The following is a 24626-nucleotide window of genomic DNA, read 5'->3' as shown; positions in this document are numbered from 1 at the left end:
CTACTACAAAACATTCCAAGCTCAATTAGCAACCTACTTCGTCATCGCCTTCAATGCAATATTAGACAATCATAACATGCCACAGGACCTTCTACGAGCGAGCATCACCGTTATACCTAAGCCTGAGAAAGACACACTTCTCTGTGCGAGCTACAGGCCCATTTCACTGCTTAATTGTGACCTTAAGTTGTTTACAAAAATCTTAGCCAAAAGATTAGGGTCCGTTCTCCAACGTATAATCCCCCTGGATCAGGTGGGATTCATATGCAATAGGGAAGCCTGAGATAACACGATCAGGATGATAGACATAGTAGCAATGGCCAAATATCTCAACACCCCATTCATCCTGTTGTCTACAGATGCCGAAAAGGCATTCGACAGGGTGAACTGGACTTTTCTCCTGGCCACCCTGCGACGCCTTTGGATGTCGACCTCCATTAAGTCTTGGATCTCTGCCATTTATTTTACCCCCGCCGTTACGGTCAGGGTGAACGGAATTGACTCTAGTCCTTTTGCTATATGTAATGGAATGAGACAGGGGTGCCCCCCTTTCCCCACTCCTCTTTATACTCTCTCTGGAACCCCTACTACAACACGATAGGCTTAACCCTGACATTAAGGGGCTTCAAATTGTCTCGTACCACCACAAAATAGCTGCCTATGCGGATGACCTATTGTTCTACATCTCAGAGCTGCATACCTCCATTCCGGTCCTCTTATCAGAGATACGCCAATATGGTGATCTGTCGGACTTTAAAATCAACCTACAAAAGTCTGAAGCACTCAACGTCTCCATGTCTCCCAGTTCTCAGGCTCGCCTTGGTGGCAACTTTCCCTTCCGGTGGACTCCTCAGGCAATCCAATATTTAGGTACTAAATTTCCATCTGATTTACATCTCATCTACCGATTAAATTTTCAACCTCTTCTGAACTGTTTTTCCTCAGACTTAGACAAATGGAAGAACTTGGCAATATCATGGTTTGGTAGATGCAACGTTTTAGTCCTCATGCACACAGACGTTTTTACAGCTGCTTTTTTGAGCTTTTTTTGCAGCTTAAAAAGGCCTGTCTATGTTAGTCTATGGCTTCATGCCCACCTAGGCGTTTTTGAGCTGCAAGTGGCATAGGCGTTTTTAAGCTGTAAAAAAAACCCAGGACCAGTGGGTTCTGAGAGACGTTTTTCAGCTGTAAAAACGCTCTAATGCTGAAAAACGCTCAAAAACGCTCAAAAATGTCATTCACCAACGTTTTTTAGCATTTTTGATCCATTGAAAAAAAAAAAAAAAAAATTAAAAAAAAAAAAAAAAATGCTCAAAAACGCTAACGCAGAAAAACACTCAAAAACGCTCAAAAACGCTAAAAAACGCTATTGCAAAAACGCTGAAAAACGCTGAAAAAAGTTTAAAAAAATCACTGCAAAGATACTGGCGTTTTCATAACGTTTTTTTAACAGCCTGTGTGCATGAGGGCTTAAAGATGAATGTCATGCCTAGGCTGCTCTACCTCCTGCAAGTACTACCAGTTAGGATACCACAGAGCTTTTTTCGTAAGCTGCACTCAATTTTCGTTAACTACGTATGGCAGGGCAAGCCAGCTTAGGAGATCACTACTACAGCAGTCAAAAATCAGAGGAGGGGTAGGTCTTCCCGACCCCGCCCTATACTATACAGCAATTCACATGTACAGAATAGTGGACTGGTACAGACATTCTCCACATAAGCTGTGGGTCCACCTGAAACAGGAATTAGTGCCAATTCCCCTCGCGGGTTTACCTTGGAGTGGATCTAGTTTTTCCTGATTTTCCTCCCCACATCCATTAATCGAACCCACTCTACAGGAGCTTCACAGATATTTCAGGATGGCAGAAACGGCAAGCTTTCCTTCCCCGTTAATGCCCATAATTGGGCACCCAGACTTCATACCAGGTCTCTCGGACAGATCCTTCTGTATCCAACCAGAACAGAGGCTGGTTAGAGCCTCTTCCCTTCTTGGCCCCTCAGAATGGGTTGATCTCACAGGCCTATATCCTACCCTTAATTCCTATAAATGGAAGATTTCTCAACTTTCACACCTCATCCGATCCCTCCCCGATAACGGCTGTTTTCGAAGGCAGCCAACGCCCTTTGAGGGTCTGTGCCTGGGAGATGAGCCTATATGGAAATCTCTCTCTCTTTCTTACAACATCCTTCTAGCCCACATATCTCAATGTGACCCCCCATACTTGAAGAAATGGGAGAGAGATCTTAACATCACATTCATTGAGGATCAAAAGAACCGCATTCTCCTTTTTGCACACAAATCATCCTTGTGTAGCAAATATCAAGAGATCACTTATAAGATCTTGACGTGATGGTACAGGACTCTGTCTGTACTTGCATCAATATTTCCAGGACATAGCCCATTGTGTTGGAGGTGTGGTAATCAAACTGACACACTTCTTCACATCTTCTGGGAATGCCCAGAGTTAACCCTTTTCTGGAGGCAGGTATTACAGTTCATTCACAAGATTACGGATGTTTCCCTTCAGGATAATCCGGCAGCAGTACTCCTAAACCTAGTCCCCATGTCTTGCAAGAGATATCGCAAATCCTTACTGAAACACCTCCTGAATGCAGCCAGGGCGTGCGTCCCCAGTGTGTGGAAGCAACAATCTCCACCGGTGGTATCACAATGGTTTACAAGGGTGTGCGACATACAACGGATGGAGGAATCTGTTCTGATTTTCAGATGAATACAAATCCTACCTATGAATGACCTGTTCTATGGGAAATTGAAGCTAAGGTCCATCGACCCTACTGGAACCCCCTTTCCCCCCCTCCCCTACTCTCTCCTAGTCCTTCTTTACTTTTTTTTTTCCCCCTTGGACACCTCAGGTGTCATCTACTCTGTTTTCTTACAAAAGAGAAAAACCCTTTGGACTGCAGTAATCCTTTAGTATTGCCCCTGCGAAATCAGGACCTAGAGTCACATTTTAAACAAGGAGAGATAACTCCTGCCAGATAAGGAATGCACTCCTGCTAAATAAGGAAAGTTTATTTTAGCCCTCAGGTGGTCTCTCTCTTTCATGAATGCTTCTAACCACTGGTCTATATAAGCCCAATGAAACTAACCTTATTTTAGGACTGAGAGTTCCCTTTACTGTTCAGGTTAATTTACAGGTTATAACTGCTGTGGAGTCCTTAGACCCAGACTCCTGACATAATATATAACAATGAAACCATATTTGTTCTCTCTCTAATCTAGGTGGACTTTTCTGAAGAGTTCTTCGTATTGCTTATAACTGATCTTTTTAGGTTGACATGTGTGTTATTTTGCCACTCTGCATAAACTGCATTCCTTAAATAAAGCTTTAAAAAAAAAACAAAAAAAACGTACTGTCCGGGTGAATCCCGGACAGGTGGCAACCCTAGTTAACACGCAGAGTTCAAGTTTGGCAATAGCAATATATTGTAGAAAAGTTCAGTAAGACACACAGGCCCAGCGGGAGGAGCACACTCATCCGGAGCTACTTACAACTGTGACAGCGATGGAACAGCGGTTTGAAGAATACAGTAGATGATGGCGACAGCATCTGCCACAAGGAGCGTGATGTGGCCTGGCAATCCATACCCAAAAAGGAAGGCTTCCTTAACCAGTTGCAGACTGCCCACCATAGATTTACTGCGGCAGAACAGCCGCTCTGCAACAGATTACTTAACTAGTATGTGATCTGACACTTCCGGCGACCCGCTCCCACTGTGATTAGACACAGTGGAAGCTAGTCAGTGGGAGCCGCCGCTCATTCAAGAGAATGGCAGAACGGCGGTCTGCCTATATAAACAAGGCAGACCGCTGTTTTGTGAAAGGTGAATGTGCTGATCTTGTGTTCCTGCTGATCAGGAACATGGATCTTTACAATCTCCCAGTCAAAGCACACCCCCACAGTTGGTAATCACTCCCAGGAAACACATTTAACCCTTTGATTGCCCCTGATGTTAACCCCTTCCCTGCCAGTGTCATTAGTACAGTGACAGTGCATATTTTTAGCAGTGATCACTGTATTAGTGTCACTGGTCCTCAAAAAGTATCAGTTAGGTGTCCGATTTGGCCACCGCAATATCACAGTCCCGCTATAAGTCGCTGATCGCTGCCATTACTAGTAAACTAAATAAATACCATAGTTTGTAGACACTATAACTTTTGAGGAAACCAATCAATATACATGTATTGAGATTTTTTTTTACCAAAAATATGTAGCAGAATACATATTGGCCTAAATTGATGAAGAAATTCAATTTTTTAAAAAATGTTTTATTGGGAATGTTTTATAGCAGAAAGTAAAAATATTGTTTTTTTTTTTTCAAAATTGTCGGTCTTTTTTTGTACAATATATAGCGTAAAAAAAAACAAAAAACGCAGAGTTGATCAAATATCACCAAAAGAAAGCTCTATTTGTGGGGGAAAAAAAAGACATAAATTTATTTGGGTACAGAGTTGCACAACCACGCAATTGTCAGTTAAAGTAACGTAGTACTGTATCGCAAAAAATGGCCTAGTCATGAAGGGGGGTAAACCTTCCGGAGCTGAAGTGGTTAAAGAGTTAGATGTAGTCCCTACACTGTTCCTACTCCCGGGGAACCTTTCCCTATGCTAGCCACTCACATAAAGTGTGCCAAGCCTGAGAGCTGCAGTCCTAAATAGACTTTGTCTGAGCCAAGGTGGCCACCAGAGTCACATGGAGCGTCCACATCCAATCTGATTGCTGCCCCCTTGTGACCGAGGAAATCATAGAGGTACCAAGATCCCCCGACTTCCTTCCCCAACTGCATTGCCGCTGCGGTTGAGTGCCACCTGCAGTGAAGAATAAAGACTGCACCTGTCGACAACCTGCTTCGAAGGCAAAGCAGCTGGATAAGTTCACCTTTTTAAAAAAATAAATAAATGCACATTTTTTGCCAGTAAAAAAAAAAAAAAACGGTGCTCGGAGGTGGGTAGGGGGTGGAGAAAAGGGACAGTGCTCGAAGGTGGGTATGGGGTGGAGGCAAGGGACGGTGCTCAGAGGTGGGTATGGGGTGGAGACAGGGGACAGTGCTCAGAGGTGGGTATGGGGTGGAGACAAGGGACAGAGCTCTGAGGTGGGTAGGGGGTGGAGACAAGGGATTGTGCTCTGAGGTGGGTAAGGGGTGGAGACAAGATACGTTGCTTGAAGGAAGCTAGGGGGTAAAACCAAGGGACGGTGCTCAGAGGTGAGTAGGGGGTGGAGACAAGGGATGGTGCTTGAAGGTGGATAGAGGGTGGAACCAAGAGTGCTCGGAGATGGTTATGGGGTGCAGACAAAGGGCCGGTGCTCAGAGGTGTGGAGGGGGTCGGTATGGAGTGGAGACAATGGACAGTGCTTGAAGGTGGGTATGGGGTGGAGACAAGGGATGGTACTTGGAGGTGGGTAAGGGGTGGAGACAAGGGACAGTGCTCAGAGGTGGGTATGGGGTGGAGACAAGGGATGGTGTTTTGAGGTGGGTGAGGGGTGGAGACAAGGGACAGTGCTCAGAGGTGGGTATGGGGTGGAGACAAGGGATGGTGTTTTGAGGTGGGTAGGGGTGAAGACAAGGGATAGTGCTCAGAGGTAGGTATGGGGTGGAGACAAGGTATGGTGCTCTGAGGTGGGTAGGGGGTGGAGACAAGGGACAGTGCTCAAAGGTGGGTATGATGGTGCTCAGAGGTGGGTATGGGGTGGAGACAAGGGATGGTGCTTGAAGGTGGATAGGGGATGAAAGCAAGGGACGGTGCTCAGAGGTGAGTAGGGGGTGGAGACAAGGAACGGTGCTCGGAGGTGGGAGGGAGTGGAAACAAGGGACGGTGCTCAGAGGTGAGCAGGGGGTAAAGACAAGGGATGGTGCTCGGAGGTGGGTATGGGGTGGAGACAAGGGACAGTGCTCAGAGGTGGGTATGGGGTGGAGACAAGGGAAGGTGCTCAGAGGTGGGTATGAGGTGGAAACAAGGGACAGTGCTCAGAGGTGGGTATGGGGTGGAGACAGGGGACAGTGCTCAGAGGTGGGTATGGGGTGGAGACAAGGGACAGTGCTCAGAGGTTGGTATGGGGTGGAGACCAGGAACGGTGCTCAGATGTGGATATGGGGTGGAGACAAGGGACGGTTCTCAGAGGGGTGGAGACAAGTGATGGTGCTCAGAGGTGGGTATGGAGCGGAGACAAGGGATAGTGCTCAGAGATGGGTATGGGGTGGAGACAAGGGATGTTGCTCAGAGGTGTGGAGGGGGTCGGTATGGAGTGGAGACAATGGACAGTGCTTGAAGGTGGGTATGGGGTGGAGACAAGGGATGGTACTCGGAGGTGGGTATGGGGTGGAGACAAGGGATGGTGTTTTGAGGTAGGTGAGGGGTGGAGACAAGGGATAGTGCTCAGAGGTAGGTATGGGGTGGAGACAAGGTATGGTGCTCTGAGGTGGGTAGGGGGTGGAGACAAGGGACAGTGTTCAAAGGTGGGTATGATGGTGCTCAGAGGTGGGTATGGGGTGGAGACAAGGGATGGTGCTTGAAGGTGGATAGGGGATGAAAGCAAGGGACGGTGCTCAGAGGTGAGTAGGGGGTGGAGACAAGGAACGGTGCTCGGAGGTGGGAGGGAGTGGAAACAAGGGACGGTGCTCAGAGGTGAGCAGGGGGTAAAGACAAGCGATGGTGCTCGGAGGTGGGTATGGGGTGGAGACAAGGGACAGTGCTCAGAGGTGGGTATGGGGTGGAGACAAGGGAAGGTGCTCAGAGGTGGGTATGAGGTGGAAACAAGGGACAGTGCTCAGAGGTGGGTATGGGGTGGAGACAGGGGACAGTGCTCAGAGGTGGGTATGGGGTGGCGACAAGGGACAGTGCTCAGAGGTTGGTATGGGGTGGAGACCAGGGACGGTGCTCAGATGTGGATATGGGGTGGAGACAAGGGACGGTTCTCAGAGGGGCGGAGACAAGTGATGGTGCTCAGAGGTGGGTATGGGGCGGAGACAAGGGATGGTGCTCAGAGGTGGGTATGGGGTGGAGACAAGGGATGTTGCTCAGAGGTGGGTATGGGGTGGAGACAAGGGATGGTGCTCGGAGGTGGGTATGGGGTGGAGACAAGGGATGGTGCTCAAAGGTGGGTATAGGGTGGAGACAAGGGATGGTGCTCAGAGGTGGGTATGGGGCGGAGACAAGGGATGGTGCTTGAAGGTGGGTATAGGGTGGAGACAAGGGATGGTGCTCAGAGGTGGGTATGGAGTGGAGATAAGGGATGGTGCTCGGAGGTGGGTATGGGGTGGAGACAAGGGATGGTGCTCGAAGGTGGGTATAGGGTGGAGACAAGGGATGGTGCTCAGAGGTGGGTATGGGGCGGAGACAAGGGATGGTGCTCAGAGGTGGGTATGGGGTGGAGACAGGGGACGGTGCTCAGAGGTGGGTATGGGGTGGAGACAAGGGACAGAGCTCTGAGGTGGGTAGGGGGTGGAGACAAGGGATTGTGCTCTGAGGTGGGTAAGGGGTGGAGACGAGATGTTGCTTGAAGGAAGCTACGGGGTAAAACCAAGGGACGGTGCTCAGAGGTGAGTAGGGGGTGGAGACAAGGGATGGTGCTTGAAGGTGGATAGAGGGTGGAACCAAGAGTGCTCGGAGATGGGTATGGGGTGCAGACAAAGGGCCGGTGCTCAGAGGTGTGGAGGGGGTCGGTATGGAGTGGAGACAATGGACAGTGCTTGGAGGTGGGTATGGGGTGGAGACAAGGGATGGTACTCGGAGGTGGGTAAGGGGTGGAGACAAGGGACAGTGCTCAGAGGTGGGTATGGGGTGGAGACAAGGGATGGTGTTTTGAGGTGGGTGAGGGGTGGAGACAAGGGACAGTGCTCAGAGGTGGGTATGGGGTGGAGACAAGGGATGGTGTTTTGAGGTGGGTAGGGGTGAAGACAAGGGATAGTGCTCAGAGGTAGGTATGGGGTGGAGACAAGGTATGGTACTCTGAGGTGGGTAGGGGGTGGAGACAAGAGACAGTGCTCAAAGGTGGGTATGATAGTGCTCAGAGGTGGGTATGGGGTGGAGACAAGGGATGGTGCTTGAAGGTGGATAGAGGATGAAAGCAAGGGACGGTGCTCAGAGGTGAGTAGGGGGTGGAGACAAGGAACGGTGCTCGGAGGTGGGAGGGAGTGGAAACAAGGGACGGTGCTCAGAGGTGAGCAGAGGGTAAAGACAAGGGATGGTGCTCGGAGGTGGGTATGGGGTGGAGACAAGGGACAGTGCTCAGAGGTGGGTATGGGGTGGAGACAAGGGACGGTGCTCAGAGGTGGGTATGGGGTGGAGACAAGGGACAGTGCTCAGATGTGGATATGGGGTGGAGACAAGGGATGGTTCTCAGAGGGGCGGAGACAAGTGATGGTGCTCAGAGGTGGGTATGGGGCGGAGACAAGGGATGGTGCTCAGAGGTGGGTATGGGGTGGAGACAAGGGATGGTGCTCAGAGGTGGGTATGGGGTGGAGACAAGGGATGGTCCTCGGAGGTGGGTATGGGGTGGAGACAAGGGATGGTGTTTTGAGGTGGGTGAGGGGTGGAGACAAGGGACAGTGCTCAGAGGTGGGTATGGGGTGGAGACAAGGGATGGTGTTTTGAGGTGGGTAGGGGTGAAGACAAGGGATAGTGCTCAGAGGTAGGTATGGGGTGGAGACAAGGTATGGTACTCTGAGGTGGGTAGGGGGTGGAGACAAGAGACAGTGCTCAAAGGTGGGTATGATAGTGCTCAGAGGTGGGTATGGGGTGGAGACAAAGAACGGTGCTCGGAGGTGGGAGGGAGTGGAAACAAGGGACGGTGCTCAGAGGTGAGCAGGGGGTAAAGACAAGGGATGGTGCTCGGAGGTGGGTATGGGGTGGAGACAAGGGACAGTGCTCAGAGGTGGGTATGGGGTGGAGACAAGGGAAGGAGCTCAGAGGTGGAAACAAGGGACAGTGCTCAGAGGTGGGTATGGGGTGGAGACAGGGAACAGTGCTCAGAGGTGGGTATGGGGTGGAGACAAGGGACAGTGCTCAGAGGTTGGTATGGGGTGGAGACAAGGGACGGTGCTCAGAGGTGGGTATGGGGTGGAGACAAGGGACAGTGCTCAGATGTGGATATGGGGTGGAGACAAGGGATGGTTCTCAGAGGGGCGGAGACAAGTGATGGTGCTCAGAGGTGGGTATGGGGCGGAGACAAGGGATGGTGCTCAGAGGTGGGTATGGGGTGGAGACAAGGGATGGTGCTCAGAGGTGGGTATGGGGTGGAGACAAGGGATGGTGCTCGGAGGTGGGTATGGGGTGGAGACAAGGGATGGTGCTCAAAGGTGGGTATAGGGTGGAGACAAGGGATGGTGCTTGAAGATGGGTATAGGGTGGAGACAAGGGATGGTGCTCAGAGGTGGGTATGGGGTGGAGATAAGGGATGGTGCTCAGAGGTGGGTATGGGGTGGAGACAAGGGATGGTGCTCGAAGGTGGGTATAGGGTGGAGAAAAGGGATGGTGCTCAGAGGTGGGTATGGGGCGGAGACAAGGGATGGTGCTCAGAGGTGGGTATGGGGCGGAGACAAGGGATGGTGCTCAGAAGTGGGTATGGGGCGGAGACAAGGGATGGTGCTCAGAGGTGGGTATGGGGCGGAGACAAGGGGTGACTCAGAAGGGTGGGAGTTTCTGTACCTATTCTCTTAAAATAAAGCCCTGCTCAGTGCTGACAAGAGAGGGCTGCCCGAGTAAGTAAAGATATATAACAAGCCTGCAGCAGCCAAAGGTGGGCAGACATCATCAGAGCCACCTAATTTATACTGTTCACATGTACAGAAGGATTTGTGTGCACACTTGAGCTGTACATTAAACAGTGCCTTGTGCTGAGTGCACAGGCCAAGGCTCCACACCCTCCATCTGGTGCCTTGTGTTGGAGCATTTCCCTTTGTGTCTGCTCATAGACCAGAAGAAGTGTCATTTCACTGACAGCCCACTTCCTGTACTTCCTCAGGCACCAGTTATCTCTCACTGACACAATCTATACAGCAAGCAGCTCTACAGAGAGGAGCCCCATCCTCTCCTCCATCCGGGAACCCCCACTCCGAAGCCGCTTTACGGTACACCAGCTGAGCGCGCCCCCGACCTGCGCGGACACGACCACGTTCGACTAGCGAAGCGCGCTCCCCTATCATTATTTCTCACAGGCGCGCCCACGCACTTCTCCTGCACCGGCTCCGTCTAGCATTTTATACATATAAAAGCGGGCATGCGCGCGTCCGTCTCTGCAGCTGCTCCCCTGCCTGGTGTTATTGTATTGTTCCTTTCCTCCTGACACCCGCCTGGGGGTTTCCATTCCTCCCGTCCCTGTCACCCTCCTTCATTGCCTGTTTACTAATCCCCTTCTTAGTGTGTTTCTTTACACGCCCCTTTACCTTCTAATATACTGGACACCCCACCCACAACCTATAGTCACCCCCTTCCTTCATATACCAAAATAGAGACAAGTCTTCTTCTCATTGGCTGCCCCCTTGTATGGGACTTTATTGTCATCCTTCATCACTGCTCCAGGCTGGATTGGTCTCCTTCTTCATCTTCTTCACTCTTCTGATTCCTGGATAAAGCTGTGCTCTTGGTGCTTCCGCTCCAACAACTTCCCTTTTTCGCTTTCTTTTGGGGTAATACATTTTTTTTGTCTTATTATGGCTTTTCTTTCTTTTCTTCAGCTCTCCGTCTGTCCAGAAACCGCTTTTCCTCTATAATGTTCTATGGTGGCTTCTTGTAGGCTGGACTTGTCTCTCTTTAGAGTATAGGTTAGCTTATATCTTTGGTTGTCCACTAAAGACCTGTTTGGCAATGACATATCTCTCTCTCTCTCTCTCTATATATATATATATATATACGTAGATATGTGTACTCTTCATATTAGCCTAATGTGGTTAAGGTTGAGGTTACGTCTTAGTTTGCTCTTTATGTTGGAAAGGGTTCATTTGTCATTATGTGATACCATTGAATTACATGTTTTCAGCCGTTCTCAACCAGGCTTCTATGGAACCACTTCATTTTGACATGAAATTTCAATTTAGTTTTAGTCATAGTCTTTTGACTAAAAGGCCATTTTAGTTTTAGCCGTATTTTAGTCATCTGAATTGTTTTGGTTGTATTTTAGTCAACTAAAATCTCCAGTACATTTTAGTCAACTAGAATCGAATGGGCTTAGTTAAATTGTAATGCATTATTTAAGCTTTTCTCTATAGAATTGCCGAGCTAATTATATACTCTTGCAGTAAAAATCTAATAATGTTATTATTTATGGTATTAAAGGGATTGTAAATTCAGAAGTTTTTTTATCTTAAAGCAGAGTTCCACCCAAAAATTTGAACGTCCGATTTAAGCACTCCTCGCCCCCGTACATGCCACATTTGGCATGTAATTTTTTTTTTTGGGGGGGGGGGGGAGTGGGTACCTGGTTTTGACAGGTACTTCCTGTCCCACGTCCTTCTTCCTCTGTCTCCCCACCTAGACGACGCCTCCTCTCCCCCTAGGCGGCCCCTCACTCTCAGCAATCTTCTGGGACACGTCACAGGTCCCAGAAGTTTGCCTGGCCACTAGGAGAGCGCAGCGCGACTGACAAGCTGTCACAGCTGGGTGCCCACACTTGCAATGATGGCGCCGCAGAGAGGAGCGAGGCTTCAGGCGGCCACATCACTATACCATGGGACAGTTAAGTGTCTGTTTATTACAAGTCAGCAGCTACACTTTTTGTAGCTGCTGACTTGTAATAAACTTACAAACGACTGGAACTCCCCTTTAATGCATGCTATGCATTAAGATAAAAAGCCTTCTGTACGCAGCAGCCCCCCTAACACTTACCTGAGGTCCTTCTCTTTCCAGCGATGTCCACGAGTGTCTCAGCCATCAGAGATTCTCCCTCCTGATTGGCTGAGACACCGCAGCCGCGCCATTAGCTCCCAATGCTGTCAATCAAAGTCAGCTAGCCAATCAGGGGAGAGAGGGGGCGGGGCCGGGTCAGGGCTCCGTGTCTGAATGTACACAGGAAGCTGTGACTCGGCACGGGTGCCCCTATAGCATGCTGCTTGCTGTGTGGGCACTCAACACGAGGGAGGGGCCAGGAGCACTGAAGAGGGACCCAAGAAGAGGAGGATCCGGGCTGTTCTGTGCAAACCCACTACACAGAGCAGGTAAGTATAACATGTTTCTTATTTTATAGGAAAAAAAAACAGAGAGTTTACAATCACTTTAAAGGGTTACTAAACCCTCGTGTTTTTCAAAAAACAAACATGTCATACTTACCTACACTATGCAGTTAGTTTTTCACAGAGTGGCCCCAATCCTCCTCTTCTGGGGTTCCCTGGCGGCGCTAGTTACTCCTCCCTGAAATGGGAAACCACCTAGACTTGACTTGTGGCTGATTGACCTCCCATCTGATGATGTTTGGATAGTTCTAGGACCAAAGCCACTTTGGCAGAGCCAGTTGCATGACACCAATGACCTTGTTAGCTGTTTGTCAGGATGGCACCTTTGTAAGGGAGGCATTCTTCCCACTGGATACCAGTATAAGGGGCATTTGCTCCCCTGACCCCTAATATATTGATTTTTGCAGGCATTTTCCTCAAGGCTGATGTTGGGTGGTAGTTTGCATTAATGTTGCATGTGATTCTGAAAATGATACCTTTTCATTAGATTTATCCTGCCATTCTCAACTAGGGTTCCTCTAGAGCAGGTGTTTCAAACTGGCGGCCCTCCAGCTGTTGCGAAACTGCAAGTCCCATGAGGCATTAGAAGGCTGACAGTTACAAGCATAACTCCCACAGGCACAGTCATTATGGGACTTGTAGTTTCGCAACAGCTGGAGGGCCACCAGTTTGAGACCCCTGCTCTAGAGGTTGCCCACGATTCAGCAAGCTGTGGCTTATTGAGCTCCCATCTGATGCTGCCTGGGTACTTCCAGAACCAACACAACTTGACAGAGCCAATTGTATGACACCAACAATCATTTTAGCTGTATGTAAAAATGGCATTCTTCCCACTGGATACCAATGTAAGGGGCATTTCTTCCTCTGACCCCTAATAGTTTGATTTTTGCAGGCATTTCTCTAGAGGTTTTGAGAGGTTTACCAAGCTGTGGCTTATTGAACTCCCATCTGATTCTGCCTGGGTAGTTTCAGGACCAACTCAACTTGACAGAGCCAGTTGTATGACACCAACAATATTTTTAGCTGTATGTAAGGGTGGCATTCATCCCAATGGGTACCAATGTAAGGGGCGTTTGTTCCTCTGACCCCTAATACATTTATTTTTGCAGGTATTTTCCCTCAAGGCTGATGTTAGGTGGTAGTTTGCTTTAATGATGGAAGTGATTCATTTGTGATTCTGAAAATTATACCTTTTCATTAGATTCTGCCATTCTCAACTAGGGTTTCTTCAGAGGTTGCTAGGAGTTCACCAAGCTGTGGCTGATTGACATCCCATCTGATGCTGCCTGGTTAGTTCCAGGACCAATTCAGCTTGACAGAGCCAGTTGTATGACACCAACAATCTTTTTAGTTGTATGTAAGGGTGGCATCTTGACCATCACTGCAAAGGGGGCATTCTTCCCCTGGATGCCGATGTAAAGGGCAGTTGTTCCTCTGACCCCTAATGAATAGATTTTAACAGGAGTTTTTCTCCAAGGCTTTCATTAGGTTTTAGTTTGCTTATATTTTGAAAGTGATTAATTTGTGCTTATTTGTTTCTGAAAATGATATAATTTAGTTACATTTATTAATTCATTGTGAACCAGGGTTCCATGGAATTGTAGGTTACCGCCACAGGTTGCTAGGGTTTTCTGGAGTGGTGGCTGATTAACCTTCCATATGATGGTGTCTAGATCGCTCCAGGATCCAACACAACTTGGCAGAACCAATTGTATGACACCAGTGATCTTTAAGGTGTCTGTAAGGGTGGCAATCTGACCACCACTGTAAGGGGGGCATTGTTCCCAATGGCCACCAATGTAAATGGCAGTTTTCTTTCTGAACCCCAGTTAATTGGTGTTAGCAGGGGTTTATTGAGACCTGAAGATTATTTCAAGGGTTCCTTGGGACAAAATGGTTGAGAAAGGCTGCATTTATTGATTTCATATATAGCCTATAATAACATCTTTTATATATCACTTGTTTAGGTGTAAAGGTGGCCGCGAACAGCGAGGAGTTGGCGCCAATGCCTCCCAAAATGGCGTCAGTGAGGTTTACTGTAACCCCGACCAAGATGGATGATCTAGGTGGTGTATCGGATACCAGTCCAGATCTCAGCTCCTCTTCTCGAGTCCGATTCAGCTCAAGGGACAGCGTTCGTGATGCTAGTCGAAGTGATGTGTACAGTGATAGCTCTTTAGCCACCACTGCTGTGGATCCAAATAGTGAGAGGACATCAAACCCAATGGACAGTGGTGAAGGTAAGCCACAATGTGAAACAATGAGACACAAAGGAATCATATATCAAATGGTAATTTGAGTACATGTGAAAAATATAATTTCAATATATTAAACATCCTGAGTGGATATAATCTGATACAGTTTTATACAATCGTATTGTCTTTGGCTTTTGGCCAGATGCAGATACAGTGGATATAAAAAGTCTACATACCCCTGTTCAAATGTCAGGTTTCTGTGATGTAAAAAAAAAAGAGACAAAGATAAATTGTTTCAGAACTTTTTCCACCTTTAACCACTTGCCCACTGGGCACTTAAACCCCCTTCCTAATCAGGCCAATTTTCACATTTCAGTGCTCTCACACTTTGAATGACAATTACTCAGTCATGCAACACCGTACCTATATGACATTTTTGTCCTTTTCTCAACACAAATAGAGCTTTCTTTTTGGTGGTATTTAATCACCAGTGGGTTTTTTATTTTTTGCGCTCTAAATAAAAAAGACCAAAAATTTTCCAAAAATATGAATTTTTCTGCTACGTATCTTTGCTGAAAATAACCCAAATCAGTGTATATTATTGTGTCTTTGTGAAAGTTATAAACTCTACAAACTATGGTGCCAGTCATTGAAAATTGACTACAGCAGATGTACCGATGGCCTATCTCATTTCTTAAGACACTTAGGCCCCTTTCACACTTTTCCTGCAACTTTGGACATCAGAGTTGCATGACAAGTCATACCCCATGATTCCCAATGATAACCATTCATATCTGTGTGACTTCAAGTCGCACCGACTTCAAAGTAGTCCCTGTACTACTTTGGCCTGACTTTAATGCGAGTTGATGTCCATAGACTTCAAGTTTACATAGGCATTCCCTGAAATCGCGTCAAAATCGCGGTTGCAAAATCGTGGTAAAATCACATGACTTTCAAGTTGCGGCAGTGTGAAAAAGGCCTAACAAGCCAATACAAATACCCCCCAAGTGACCCCTTTTTGGAAATTAGACAGTCCAAGGTATTTAGTAAGAGGCATGGTGAGTTTTTTGAAGTTGTAATTTTTTCCCACAATTCTTTGCAAAATGAAGATTTTTTTTTTTTCACAAAATTGTCATGTTAGCAGGTTATTTCTCTCACATGGCATATCCATATTTACAATTACACCCCAAAACACATTCTGCTACTCCTCCTGAGTATGGCAGTACCACATGTGTGGGACTTTTACACAGCCTGGCCACATACAGAGGCCTAACATCAGATGTGCACTGATGGGGCATTGCTAGGGCATTGGCATGGCACTAATAGGGCACTGATGGGGCACTTTAGAGCACTGATGGGGCACAGATGCGGCACTGCTGTGCACAGATGTGGCACAGATGTGGCACAGATGTGCACAGATGTGGCACTGCTGGATACTGATGTGCACTGATGGGTTACTGTAGAGCACAGATGGGCACTGCTGGGCACTTTGAATAGGAAAGAAAAAACTCACGCAGCCTCACGCTGCAGCTTCTCCCTTCTCTGCTAACACGATCAGTGTGAGCAGCGGAGAAAACCGGACATGACGCCGATTTGTTGACAGTGATTGCTCCATCATTGGATGGAGCGATCACATGGTAAAGCGCTGCTGGAATTGTCTCTTTACCCCAATCCATGATGCGCCGGGTCCACGAAGCAGGACAATCCTGTTGCACGCCTCAGTGGGCGCGCGGGAGCGGGATTTTGAGAGGATGTCACAGTACGCCCTCCCAGAGTTATCCGACGTGCTGTAGCCATCATTCGGCTATGGCCCGTTTAAGTGGTTAATGTGACCTATAAACTGTACAACTCAATTAAAAAACAAACTGAAAACTTTTAGAGGGAGAAGTAAAAATAAAAAACTAAAATAATGTGGTTGCATAAGTGTGCACACCCTGTTATAACTGTGGATGTACCTGTGTTCAAAATTAAGCAATCACATTCAAACTCATGTTAAATAGGAGTCAGTACACACCTGCCATCATTTAAAGTGCCTCTGATTAACCCCAAATAAAGTTCAGCCGTTCTAGTAGGTCTTTCCTGACATTTTCTTAGTCGCATCCTACAGCAAAACCCATGGTCCGCAGAGAGCTTCTAAAGCAACAGAGGTATCTTATGGTTAAAGGTATCAGTTAGGAGAAGAGTACAGAATAATTTTCAAGACATTAGATATACCATGGAACACAGTGAAGACAGTCATCATCAAGTGGATAAAATATGGCACAACAGTGACATTACCAAGAACTGGATGTCCCTCCAAAATTTGTGAAAAGACGAGAAGAAAGCTGGCCAGCAACATTAAAGGAGCTCCAGGAATATCTGGCAAGTACTGCCTGTGTGGTACATGTGACAACAATCTCCCGTATTCTTCATATGTCTGGACTATGGGTAGAGTGGCAAGACTTTTTTCTTTTCTTAATAAGAAAAACATCAAAACCCGGCTAAATTTTGCAAAAACACATCTGAAGTCTCCCAAAAGCATGTGGGAAAATGTGTTATGGTCTGATGGAACCAAGGCTGAACTTTTTGGCTATAATTCCAAAAGATATGTTTGGCGCAAAAACAACACTGCACATCACCAAAAGAACACCATACCCACTGTGAATCTTGGTGGTGGCAGCATCATGCTTTGCGGCTGTTTTTCTTCAGCTGGTGGAGGGGCCTAATTCAAGGTAGAGGGAATTATGAACAGCTCCAAATACCAGTCAATATTGGCACAAAACCTTCAGGCTTCTACTAGAAAGCTGAACATGAAGAGGAACTTCATCTTTCAGCATGACAACGTCCCAAAGCATACATCCAAATCAACAAAGGAATGGCTTCACCAGAAGAAGATTAAAGTTTTGGAATGGCCCAACCAGAGTCCAGACCTGAATCCCATTGAAAATCTGTGGGGTGATCTGAAGAGGGCTGTGCACAGGAGATGCCCTCGCAATCTGACAGATTTGGAATGTTTTTTGCAAAGAAGAGTGGGCAAATATTGCCAAGTAAGATGTGCCATGCTGATAGACTCAAAGGTGTGTGTGTGCTGTAATAAAATCAAAAAGTGCTTCAACAAAGTATTAGTTTAAGGGTGTGCACACTTATGCAACCATATTATTCTAGTTTTTTATTTTTACTTCCATCCACCTAAAAGATTTCAGTTTGTTGTTCAACTGGTTGTACAGTTTATAGGTCACATTAAAAAGTGGAAAAAGTTCTGAAATTATTTATCTTTGTCTCATTTTTTTTACATCACAAAAACTGGATATTTTTAACAGTCATACACTATGACTCCAACAAAAGATAAAATGGAAAGAAAGCTGTTGATATTTCATGTCCAATTTGCCAGTAAAGATCAATAATGTGCTTAAAATGTTGCTAAAGTCTATTTTTTTTTCAAATTAAAATAACAAACATGTTATACTCACCAGCTCTGTGCAATGGTATTGCACAGAGCTGCCCAAAACTTCCTCTTCTTGGGTCCCCTGCCGATGATCTTGGCTCCTCCTCTTCTTTGTTTGTCCCCATTGCAGACTGTTTGCTATAGGGACACATGGTGCTTGCTCACTCCAGAACTGTTTGTCTATGGATCCGCACTCCATAGACACACACAGCGGGGCTTAGCCCAGGCCCCCACTTCCTCTTCACTGCATTTGATTGACAGCAGCAAAAGTCAATTGCTCCTGCTGCTATTTGAGTCCCTGTCTGAAGAGGAAGAGAGGAAGAGATGAAGCCACTACCTTCTACCCTGACTGACAGTGCTGCTCTCCAAAGGTGTCTCCGTTACTCTTCTTTACAGTAGAGACACCCTGACACAGAAGCGTGTTACTGGCTGGATCACAGGGTGAAAATAAATTTAACCACTTGCCTACCAGGCACTAACAACCCCTTCATGCCCAAGCCATTTTTCAGCTTTCAGCGCTGTCGCACTTTGAATGACAATTGCGCGGTCATGTTACACTGCACCCAAACAATTTTTTTAATAATTTTCTTCACACAAATAAAGCTTTCTTTTGGTGGTATTTAATCACTGCTGGGTTTTTTATTTTTTACAAAAAAAAGACCAAAAAATTTTGGAAAAAAAAGTTTTTTTACTTTTTTTCTGTCAGTAAATTTTGTAACTAAGTAATTTTTCGCCTTCACTGATGTGCGCTGATGAGGTGGCACCGATGGGCACTGATAGGCTGAACTGGTGGGCATTGATGAGGTGACAATTATGGGTACTGATGAGGTGGCACTGATGAGGAGGCACTAATATGCCGCAATTATGGGCACTGATATGTGGCACTGATGGGCACTGTTAGGTGGCACTGATGGGCACTAATAAGCAGCACTGGTGGGCACTGATAGGCGGCAGTGGCGGGCACTGATAGGCAGCACTGGTGGGCACGGATAGGCGGCATGGATAGGCGGTACAGATGGGCACTGATGGGCATTGATGGGTAGCACTGATAGGCGACACTGATGGGCATTGATGGACAGCAGTGATGGGCATTGATGGGCAGCACTGATAGGCGGCACTGATTGCCAGCACTGACTAGCATGGCTAATGGGCATTGATTTGTGGCACTTGTGGGCAGTGGTGGGCACTGATTGCTGCCACTGGTGGGCACTGTATGCTGGCATTGGTGGGCACTGCATTGTTACACTTTATTTCTTTATTGTAATCAGGGCACTGATGATCAGTGCCCTGATTACATCCCTAAATGTCCCCCTGTGAGGAGATGCCGCTGATCGGCTCTCCTCTCCTCACACTCTGTCATTGTGAGGCGAGGAGAGACGATTACTGGCACTTCCTTGTTTACATGTGACCAGCTGTGATTGGACACAGGCGATCACATGGTTAAAGAGCCGCATACGCGGCTCCTTACACAGATCGGGGCCGCGCCATGTCCTAGCAACACGGCGCGGCCACGATCGCCACACTGCGCGCCCCCGCGGATGCGCGAGAGCAGCCGCCATATGATGGTGTCCCAGAACAAGAGCCGCCCCGCCGTCATTTGACAGTGGGTGGGCGGCAACCAGTTAAAAAGCCTAAATTGGCTGAGTGCTGATTGGCCCTGTGCTGATCATATGCACCCTCCCAAGAAAAAAAACTCTCTAGCAATACACACCAAACTGAGCATGTGCAGAGTGCCCCCAAGGCACTGTTCTATCAGGAGATGGATTGGAGACAGTGGAAGAAGGGGAGAATGAGATAAGACAGGGTCAAACAGCCTTTTCACACAATGCAGAGGATTAACTCCTTAGATTCCACAGTGAGTATAACACGCATGATTTACTACATATACAGACTGATTTTCCTGTTGTGGGCTTAGTAACACTTTAAGGATTGGAAAAGCTGCCATTTTATACATTTTTGGCATTAAGATCCCTTTAAATCCGTCCAAAGATTGGTCCATATTTAGTCAGCCCTATAGGCTTACCTGTAGGTAAAAATCACAAAGCAGGCTTTACTACAGCCTTAAAGCAGTAGAAACTGATCTGTAAAGATACAGTTTATTATTTCCAGATTAGTTTCTCCTGCATTTAAATAAAGCAGATGCAGGAGGCCCGTGCAAATGAGGGCTAACGTAGGAGCAAATGGTCAGTGACTGATATGGAAAGGTTGCAACAATATAGGTAACTAGAAGAGCAGTTTACATGGGCAGGCATGGAGGAGTTACCATAATGGGTGAGTGAAGTACCACAAGTCAACATCATGGAGCAGAAACTTGAACACTGGAGAATCAGGGGCCACAATCTAAAACGTCAGAATAGCTGGGTACCACTTCTAGCCACAGTGCGGAGACTTAATTCGGCATGGAAACAGTGAGCGTGCATAGCTTTCTTTACAAGAATGTTGTGTCCATATAATAGCTAAGCATTCTCTGCTTTTATATCTTGAAAGATACTGTATATACTTTTTTCCAAGATGTAAGTAAGCATTAGGGCTCATTCAAAAGAGGGAAACGAGGGGAAAGTAAAAGCAGGTGGTTGAGCTGTGGTTTTACCATCTTCCGACTACCCAGCTAAACAAGGACATGCAACCATTCTGGGCTATGCACATGCCATGGCAAAAATGAAACCCTCTGTCCCATTCAGCAAGTTGTACCGCCGCCGAACATGACTCATTTAAATGAATGGGGCTGCAACATGGTGGTTGGGTCTTTTTAAAGGTTAAAACAGGCAGTGAGGCGATGGGCTGCATGTCAGTTGTCCTCTGAAAAGGGCTTGTTCATACTAGATGTGGTGGGATTGTGCTAGCAGCTATTTCAAGGCATAGCCAAGGCAAACTGCTTCCTATGGTACCGGTTCACAGCACGGCATGCTGCAATGTGTCTTAAAAAAGTACTGCATGCAGCGCCAAGCTAAGTACAACATTGCAACCCAGTGGTGAATAGAACTCTATTAAAACGTCACTAATGGCATTTCAATAAAGTTCTATGGAGTGAAAAAAAAAGTAAACAGTGTGAAGTGCCATGATCAACGCATCAGCACTTTGTCTCACCGCACACACCAGTGGCCATGAATTCCGTGCGGCTCACTGGTGTGAACAGGCCTAACTGTAATTAGGAATAGTAATTTATTTAGGAATATCGCATCCTTACAAAGTTCTTTTTTGCTTTATATCTTGCAATGACCATGGTAACATGCTTACCACAAGCTTTGGTTAGGTGTTAAGCAAGAGGCCACTTTTTATCTCCTGACACCACGCATTCTGGAGGATCAATCATAATTTCACTTTATGTTCACTATAAGCCTGTCTCTATAACAGAGACCCAGTCTTTGTTATTTACACATTTACTGTGATAGAGAAAAAAGCTTTGATTTCTGCATTAGCAATGCAAACAACACTCCTTGCATATCTAACTGATGTTCTCCATGTGGTTTCCCTGCGATTTTTATTATGCCATTAGGGCACCCAAGCAGATCTATTTTTAATTTGCAGGAGAGTAATCACATGCAATAAATTCTTTTTATGCAGGGCATGACTGTATGCTCAGTCACACTATGCCAGTTGAGCTGTGAAAGATCAGCACGGGCTCAAATCAGGGGCATAAAGAAAAAACAAATGTGCCCTGTTCCCACCAATGCTTTGCATTTAGCTGGGTTGCAGTGCAGTACACTAAAATGCAGACGTGCAGCAAATGTACGTATTACACCACACCGCACTACAGTGCTTTCCAATGATATACGTGCATAAGCTTGACTGAAGTATCATTTTGTGGCACTTCAATAAAGTTAACTTAAAATAAACAGTGCTATGCGTAATTTGGTTTAATAACGCATCACACTGCCTCTCACTGTCCCTACACAACCTACACTAGCACGCATGCATTTTATCATGTGGGCTGGTGTGAATAGGCCCTAACAGCAAATAAGGGATATTTGTGTCAAACTAGGTAATTAAAGCTCAAATACAGTTAAAAAAAATGCAAACAGACGGGACCTTTACTGCAGAAGAGACATTCAGTAAAATACACTTGCCTTCCTGTCCGGAATTCCCTGTAGAATGTACACCGAGCTGCACATCCACAGCTCAGTTTACATTTCAGTGATGTCATCCTGCGCCAGGCAATCAAGACAGCTGAAGACAGTCATCCGGAAGAAGCTGGGGAGAAGATGCTGGCACCAGTGAGGCACCTTGCTGTCACTGGACTGTTGGAACAGAGGTAAGTATTCTTACTTTAGTTCCGTTTTAAAGTGATTGTAAGTGTTTTTTTTTTTTTTTTAAATAAAAAACATACCATACTTACCTCCACTGTGCAGCTCGTTTTGCACAGAGTGGCCCCAAACCTTGTCTTCTGGGGTCCCCTGGCGGCTCTCGCGGCTCCTCCTCTTATCAGATAACCCTCTAGGACAGGGATGTTCAAACTACGGCCCTCCAGCTGTTGTGGAACCACACGTCCCATGAGGCATTGTAAAACTCTGACATTCACAGACATGACTAGGCATGATGGGAATTGTAGTTCCTGAACAACTGGAGGGCTGTAGTTTGAAGACGCCTGCTCTAGGAGAAGCGCTCTCCCAAGGGGGTTACTTTGCAGGCACGCTCCTGAGTCCAGCATTCGGCATTCATAGCTGCTCCCTGGCGCCCGCATCATTGGATTTGATTGACAACAGCGGGAGCCAATGGCTGCTCTGCTATCAATCTATCCAATCAAGAGCCGAGAACCCCGGGAAGAGAGACATCGCGTCCCTGCCGGGTCAAGTTCCAGACTTCAGGAAAGTAAAACGGGGGGGGGGGCTTGGGGGCCGGTCACTGCCGGGTGTTTTTTCACCCTAATGCATAGGATGCATTAAGGTGAAAAAACACAAGGGTTTACAACCCCTTTAATATATGCATAATTCTTTGTGCTGAACTTCAAGAATTCAGCCACCTCATATAATGTGCTGTAACTATGAGTTAAGTCCAAGGAGGTGCATGCCACCTTTTGGACTTATCTATTCAGTTTACTTCTGGGAGTTTTATGGATCGCCAGGAGGATAGCTATTGCTGTGTTGCTGGAGCTCTGACACTGGACCTTCTGGTCTCAGCACCTTCAGCTGCAGAGTAACATGCAGCCTCTGTGCCTACCCCTCCCCTCCTCCTGCCCAATCACAGAGCGCTTTGTATTATGCAAACTCTTTCACAAAATACAAAGGCTTCTGTGAATGGACAGCAGAGGGGAGGGGTGGGCAAAGTTGCTGTGTGTAAGAAGATGGATGCCTCTCCTGTCAGAGCCCCAGAGTGTAGTGATAGTTATGCATAGCTCCCAACTGTCCCTGATTTTGAGGACTGTCCCTGATTTTGAGGACTGTCCCTGATTTTGAGGACTGTCCCTGATTTGGAACAGTGTCTCTCTTTAATCCTTATTTGTCCCTCATTTTGGTCTGATCTATATAGTTGTATATAAAATTAACTATTTATCTATCAAAAAGTGTTTCCCAGTGCTAAATCTTTCATCCAATTTCTAAATTGCTGCATTTGCAAATTCTAACAGCCAAAAAAAAGGAAAAGTAGTGGTAAAAAAGCACTTTTGGACTAACCAATCATTTTTTTTGTATAATTCTTTTTTAAGGGGGAGTGGCAGGGGGTGTGTCTTATGCCTACATACTTTTGCTAATAGGTGTCCCTCATTCCCATCTCAGAAAGTTGGGAGGTATGTAGTTATCCTCCTGGAGTGCCATAAAACTGTGAGATGTATATAATAGAGGTAAGTCCAAGAGGTGGCCTTGGACTTAAAGCGGATTTCTAGCCGAAAATTATTATTTTTTAAGAAATCCGAGCTGTTCATCTAACCTAATGTTACAAATGCTAAATATATGACAGGACGCTGTATTATAGCATATTTTTGGAGAAAAATAACCTTTATATTCTGCCTTTCACCTTTGGACCTCGTGCATGCGCAGAAGACACAAGGCGCAGCGCCCGATTGTGTCTCTGGTTGCCATCACAACGACGTTGTCATAGAAAGGTCCCGCCCCTTTGTTATGGCAACCAAATGTAAGCTAGACAATGGCACTTAGCACCCACTTGCATTGTGTCATTTTCTGTTTGGAAATAATGCAATGCTAACAGGCGATGATGCCCACTGACTCCTGGTGATGATGACACACATCTCCCGGGAGCCAGGATATGATGTATCTCGCCGCGGCGCAGAAAGAGGAAGAAATAAGATGACACCCTAGCAACAAGGTAAACAGCTTAAAAAAAACAAAAAAACACCCAATGTTGTTTAAACTTGCGGGATTGTAGCGATTAATGCAAAGATGAAAATATGGGTGGAACTCCGCTTTAACTCATAATATGCCAGTACATCTTACAAAGTGGCTGAATTCTTGGCATTCAGTTTTGTGAAATTCCCCAGCCTCTAAGTTCCAACTGCTGAATAAGCTTTTAGTGGTGGGAAAAAGCAGCAGTGTGCATCATAACGAAATGCACTTATGCAATGTATCATATTCCAAAATGTGACATTGTACTTCTCTTATCGGACACATCAGCTATTTGAGCAGCCCACATTGTCACAAGGTTTATTATTGTGAAGTATTTTTTGTTTCGCTTAGCTTGTATTGGAGCATCTGTCTAGTTTGCGCACGTTGCAGCCCTTACCACTCCTCTAGGCAATGATCAACGGTGGATCGCATTTCAGAGGGCGGTTGACATGGGGCTGGGAGGAGATATGTCACAATAAGAGCCTGTTTTAACCCTTAAAAACCCTTAAAAGCAGGAAATTAATGAACAAAAAAAAAAAAAAAACCT

The 24626-nt window shown here is 46.5% G+C and overlaps 1 protein-coding gene across 2 annotated transcripts in view; it reads left to right on the top strand.

Moving 5' to 3' along the window:
- Positions 1-9988: 9988 nt before the first annotated feature.
- SLC12A6 (solute carrier family 12 member 6) overlaps positions 9989-24626 on the top strand; it is a 108607-nt gene continuing 93969 nt past the window's right edge. Inside the window, exons 1-2 of one of the 2 annotated variants that reach the window (XM_073631447.1) lie at positions 9989-10088; positions 14153-14425. In XM_073631447.1, the coding sequence (XP_073487548.1) occupies positions 14191-14425 (235 nt within the window). In that variant the 5' untranslated portion in view covers positions 9989-10088; positions 14153-14190. Of the gene's footprint in view, positions 10089-10156; positions 10647-14152; positions 14426-24626 lie in introns of those variants that run through there. The other variant, XM_073631439.1, reaches the window with a different exon arrangement.

Source organism: Aquarana catesbeiana, linkage group LG01, assembly GCF_042186555.1.
Source record: "Aquarana catesbeiana isolate 2022-GZ linkage group LG01, ASM4218655v1, whole genome shotgun sequence".
Lineage (NCBI taxonomy): Eukaryota > Metazoa > Chordata > Amphibia > Anura > Ranidae > Aquarana > Aquarana catesbeiana.
The sequence above is the reverse complement of the archived record's forward strand: the minus strand, read 5'-3'. Positions and strand labels throughout refer to the sequence as shown.